The 5,882-nt window shown below is 50.9% G+C and overlaps 2 protein-coding genes across 2 annotated transcripts; one reads left to right on the forward strand and one right to left on the reverse strand.

Annotated features, from left to right (window-relative positions):
• Positions 1-400: 400 nt before the first annotated feature.
• Positions 401-589, forward strand: FIBRA_09101 (uncharacterized protein; the record flags this gene model as incomplete). Its single annotated transcript, XM_012321432.1, has 2 exons — positions 401-421; positions 497-589. 2 exons carry the CDS (start codon positions 401-403, stop codon positions 587-589), a joined length of 114 nt encoding a protein of 37 aa, XP_012176822.1.
• Positions 590-1,807: 1,218 nt separating this feature from the next.
• FIBRA_09102 (uncharacterized protein) lies at positions 1,808-5,329 on the reverse strand (the record flags this gene model as incomplete). Its single annotated transcript, XM_012321433.1, has 11 exons — positions 1,808-2,032; positions 3,100-3,389; positions 3,440-3,648; positions 3,705-3,845; positions 3,899-4,311; positions 4,370-4,410; positions 4,462-4,570; positions 4,630-4,890; positions 4,947-4,980; positions 5,031-5,164; positions 5,219-5,329. The coding sequence occupies 11 exons, from the start codon at positions 5,327-5,329 to the stop codon at positions 1,808-1,810; spliced, it is 1,968 nt and encodes a 655-aa protein (XP_012176823.1).
• Positions 5,330-5,882: the final 553 nt, after the last annotated feature.

A 5,882-nucleotide genomic window follows, 5' to 3' on the forward strand; every position in this document is an offset into this window, starting at 1 on the left:
CGCTCATGGCGGCAACGGAGGTGGGAGTGGATGCATGCGTACGGGATGCCTTTCTCGCCACCATCTGCATCCCTCTCTTGCACAGTCGGCGCAAGTACATCCCAGGTCGCGGGCTCTCCGTAGCCAGCGTGCTGGAAGTTTGTCCGTGCCTTCTCCCGGAGAATAACGACCACCCCCTTGCTGTCAAGTAGCCCCCCCCCGTGCCGAGCGAGTGACGGTTCATGTCTTCGTTGAATGCAAGGATGGGTGGCTTGTGGCTCTGAGGGACGGCTTTCATGCTGACGTCATAGGCGCCTTACCAGTGCTCCTGCACCATCCGACCCTGGCCTCTCGTGACTAGTTTATGGCAATACTGGTGCGGCGAGTTTTACTGGTGCGTGTGGCGCGCTATGCGTCCGACATGTCTGTCCTTGTGGACCAGGTACATCCCTTCTTCTGTGTGCTTCAGTCTTGTCAGTGTTGACTGGTCATGTGCGGGTGTCAATGCGACTGTTAGGATGTTTGCGAGGCTCTGGGTAGTGAGCGTAAGGCCGTACCTGGAGAACTGGGTCGGTTACTCGCATTCACTTCCGGCATCCTTGCTCTCTAAGTGGCGTTTGCAGCAGGTGGTGTAGGGTGCATGATGTGTGTAGTCCAGTAGCACTGCTTTGTAGCGTACATGTAACATAGGCCTCTGTATCAGGTCGAGCGTCATCGCTACCCAACAATGACCTCAGTTTAGGATACTCTGTTAAGACAGGAAGATATGACTGCACTCGTAAGGGACCATCTCCAACGCCAACGCAATGTACTACCTTTGACCTGTAACTACCACCGAGTGTTTGACATCTTCACGATGACATCTATATCTGAGTGCGGATTATACACACTTGAAATTAACTAATGTCTATATGGAATCTTTAGAAATAACAAAACTGTATATGAATCTACGACCAATTCAGACACGAGGCAGGTTGTCAAAAAGAATGAATATCCTATCTTCATGTAGGTGTATTCATGAGTGTTGGCTTGTCAGGATTTTGGACCACAGGTTGATGCGCTCCGTGGCTTGCAGCTGCATATGGCATCAGCTGCATCAGAATGGGAGATGGTTCTCCCTTGTGCCCGGACTAGATGCGAAAGACAAATCTTCCACCTAGTCAACAAGACCGGCAGCAAAGTGAACTGCGAACTTACATCACGGGTATCTAGCAGAGGATATACGAACTATTAGCATCATGTAACGGAATACGATACCTGAAGTGACATATAGAGGCGTCAAAAAAAACTATACGACCTGCAGGAGAGATTGGGCAAAGGAGGACCATGGATAGACGCGCCCCACCCAAGCCAACATCATACCGTGTCAAATAACCAACTTGAATTGGAAGGGCACTGTGGCATACTCTCTATAGCCTGTTGCAACGCATATAGACTTGGTCTCGTACCCAGACGTGTCGAAGATAGGCACGAGACCATATAGACTCAGAAGCAGTGCCATATACTATACTCCATTAGAAACGATGGTCGTTGGAGACTCGATACGTGTTGAGTAACAAACACAGAAGACAAGTGAACAAAGTAACGTGGTATTAGTTACGACACTCGCAGATACGACGCCCACACGAGCACAAACAATGAAGAGGAAGCGTGCAAAGACATGAGAGAAAGTAGACTGTCGGGCGACGTAGGAGTCTTGGCAGACAGAAGACCCCAGCGCAGTATTACTAAGCCAGAGCAAATACAACAATTTGGAGCCAAAATGGACACGTTCCAGATTTCCTGAGCACTCTAGATCAGCCAACATACTAGACCCTCCTAATTCCCCTCATGTGTCGACTCGGCCATCATCGTCGACGCTGCTGTGCTCCCAGAGACTCTTCCACGCTATCTCATCTCGCTTCGGCACATTCAACTTGCCATTCGCGGTGTCATATATATACCGATTCATGGCATCCTGGTATGCTAGATAATTTTTTAAGTCGATTGCCTCCAGCTGAGCTTGCCGTTTCGCTTCTTCTGGGCTAGGCTGGGCAGACTTTTGCGACATGGACTATGCAGCCGGTGCCTATGAGCGCAACACTAGCAACAATAGCTAGGACCACATACCATGAACAGTGAAGGGCATCATGATAGAATACCTACTAGTTAGTGCAATGCTGGCGAGGGCGGTAAAGACTACACACCGGCTCGTCACCTGGAAGTTCTGTATATTTTTTTGGATTTTTCTAATTGCCGCGCAAGCCCAACGCGTGGATAGTAATGCGCATGATCGGCCGAAGATCAGGGAAACAGCACAACAGAGTATTTGCCTGTAAGCCCAATTCGGGGCGCTTACTTATACTGCTGCCACGGCGGAATATGACGGCCGCGTCGTACGCGTCGCGCGCCGACACATACGGCGCGAACTCCTCGCGCGCATATAGGTCCGGAGAAGGTCTGGCACTGCAAATCCCAACCACGAATCAGCCATGCCTCACCCGAACCTAAGCCTCCTCTTGGATGGGCAAGCGTCATGGGACTCACCTAACAAGAAGAAGTCACTTGCTTATTGAATAGCAGGTCTCCTATATGAATAGGAGACGCTATGACTATCAACTTGTTGTCTCAGACTGAACCCTTCGTCCACCCTAACAGGGGGACACAACGCGCCGGTCTAGGGGACTTTGCATCTCGCCGCGCGCGCGTTCACACTAATCAGACTCTGATGATCAGAGTAATATCACCCAGTACAATGAGAGATGAGCAAGCCTGAGTGAAATATGGATATGGTGTCAATCCTTAACATATGTAGCCAAATAGTGAGGTGAAAACTAAGATCTACAGGTGCACAATAAGATGAAATCGTGAGCGTAGCCGCGCTGGCGCGAAAGTGCGAGATGCATAAGCCCCCTAGACCGGGGCGTTGTGTCCCAGACACTCCTCGCCAGGTTCCCTTTCAGGGTGGATGGAACGTTCGGTCCGAGACTAATCAAGTTGATCTATTGACGCGAGTCGTGCCATCATTATATATTTTTGTCAAGCGCTTGCGGGACACCCCCCACACATTCCATGCCCGCAACCATAGCAGCTTGCGACGCCGACGCCCCATGTCCTTAAAATTAGCGAGACCACACTCACCACCCCCTCTCCCAACACAAAGCCACTGGCGATAATGATGAGCCGAATGCCGGCGTTCTCGCGCCCGATACGTTTGTAGTACAGGTATTCGACCATTCCACCGATGAGACGGGCGAGCGAGAACGATGGGGTGTTCAAAAATCCAATAGCGAAAGCGACCCCAGAAGGTATCCACTTTGTATACCACGCGCCCCGACGTTGTGCATAAGCCTTTAGAGCAGCCACTAAACCAAAAATGATAGCGGAAGCCAGCATGAACTCGCTACTCTTGGCTGGGAGTTGCCCATCGCCTGTACAAACTGTCAGACAGATAGATGCAGATAGACAAGTAGTAGCATACGTAGCAGACGCGCAAGGCCGAGCCAGACGTAGGCGGTCGGTGCTGGGAATGACGGCCCGGGAATCTGATATGCTCGGGTGTACAACGTGTACGCTGTCGTGGTCACGAGAATGGACAATAAGGAGCCGATGAGCTGCCCGAAAAACTGGGCGCGGGGAGATGCTCTAATTAGGTGGCCAGTCTTGAGATCCTGCATGAGGTCACCAGCTCTACGAACAGTGCATTGGCGGTTGTATTGAGACTTAGACTCAAAAAAACAACATACTGTTGAGCACCTGCCTCAGCTACACCTCCGGCGATGATATTGGCGACGATGTTTCCGGGCTGGATCCACGCGAAGAAGAGCTGACTTATTTTTCCCAGTCCGCTGACAGGATTCAAATCCGTCTCCCCCAATGCGCGAACGCTAATGGCAAATGTTTTAATCAGAATTCATTCTAAGATAGCAGCCAGACATACCCGAGCAGACTCAGCAAACCGCCCATGATGAAACCAAGGACTGTTGCCCATGGCTTGATTCCCTCGTTACCGAAAACCATCCAAACCAGGAGCGTCCCGAGAATGATGCTCCCAGCGAGACCCCAAACGACCCATCGCATAGGCACCAGTCTGTCAGGAATCTCTATCTCTTGATCGTCTTTGTCGATCACTTCTGGCGAGCTTCCGAGACGGATCGCACCATTCCAAATTTTGGAGTAGAATACCTCGTAGATGACTGGTATGAGAGATACCAAGCTGTCTGCACACATGATAGCAAGCGAGATCCAGAGGATCCAGCCTCGAGCGCCGTCGGTCATATCACCCACAGGACCCGGAGCCCAACTGGAGTATTTGGATAGTGGAGATAGGATGCCCCAGCCGACCAGCATACCCTTTATACAACAAGAACAAGTTAGCAAATAGAAGACTAACAGCTGGGTGGCAACTAACGAGGTTCATGCTCAAAGTTGTTGGAAAGCCCATGATGATACCTGAAGGGCATTAGACGTTGTACACTGTAGCTACAGTTCACTAGGATGTACCTTGTCCTATGTACGACAGACTTGGAGTGAAAGTCCAGAGCCACTCGCTTGCGAGGTAATTTCCAAACAATGGAACTGAGAAGACGACGGGAAAGAAATATGCTGCCAACTGTCGCCCCACACACTGACTAAGTACGCCCCTCAACTGAAATCATAGGACAAACTTACAGTCATGGCACCAGACGCCGCAAAGCTCCAAATCAAAGCTCCCCATCCTTCCTGCGCTATCACTTCCGGCTCATCAAGGTCAGTGATGTCCGCATGATCAACGGACTCAATGGCAGGCCGTTCTGCTTCTTCGTCCGCTTCGATGGCTTGGTAGCCTCTACGCCGTCGGACCGAGGTATCAGGCGGGGGAATTCGATGAAGGACAGAAATAAGTTGAGCGGTTGCGGTCCCAGAAGGGAAAGCAAGCTGCTCTTCTATGATCTGCATAAATTGTCATCAGGAATACGTCTTTCTAGTCGTTACCTGCGTGAACCTACCACCTGCTTGCGGATTGGGGGAGATAGGAAGACACTACGAGCAATAAATTTACATAGCCTGAAGTCTCACAGTAGACAGCGTACCCAAAGAATGCGACCGCGCACGACCACCCGATCGCTTTAATCCCCGACAGAAACAAGGGCGGTACGCCATCCCTCTCTTCGTCGAGCAGCCCGAGTGCGGGAAGGATTCCTACGAATCCTGCGGCCAGAGGCATCTATGATAGGAAATGAGATGAGTTGGCATCATATTGAACAGTTGGAATGCTCACTGTGCCCGTGGCGACAGCAATGGTTTGTAGGACGACATTTTCTTGAGGGCTAATTGGTGTAGGGAACAATTTTGATATAAGGAAACCAATCAGAGCTGATTGGAGAGACATCCTGGAAAGTAAATTTTCATAAGACCAAGTACTCTGCTAGGTCGATTAAACATGATAGATATCTTACATGCTGATCCACCCCGTCTGCAATCCGAAGTACAGGTTCGTGAAGCAAAGAAGGCATCCAATAAGAAGACCGGATGCTGCAGCCCTGAGCTACTCCGGAGGGTCTCTATGACGAAATCTCGAGGAAACAGGTTGGATACTCACTGTGAACTCCTGCTGACCACCATCGAGTTTGTCTGCGCCATGACGGAACCGTCTCTGGAGCCACCTACTTGACCGCTGAGCTCAAGGGAGTAAATGTGTACCGTCCAAACTCATACCGAGTGAAACTCGCCAGGCCCATAATTGTTGTATGAGACCTTTCAGGCAAGGTGGCGGTGAATGAGCACTGAGCATCGAGCTGCTGCCCCGACGCTGTATCATGCGCTTACGTGACCGCCAACAACTTCCGGAAAAGGAATCCCGCCGTCGCGGAGCGCCGACAGCGTTCCGACCTCTCGTTGCCTTGGCTTTCAGTGCTCCAGCGACAACTGGCTCGGAACTATCT

The sequence above is a fragment of the Fibroporia radiculosa genome, assembly GCF_000313525.1.
Source record: "Fibroporia radiculosa TFFH 294 genomic supercontigs, scaffold9098, whole genome shotgun sequence".
Classification (NCBI taxonomy): domain Eukaryota; kingdom Fungi; phylum Basidiomycota; class Agaricomycetes; order Polyporales; family Fibroporiaceae; genus Fibroporia; species Fibroporia radiculosa.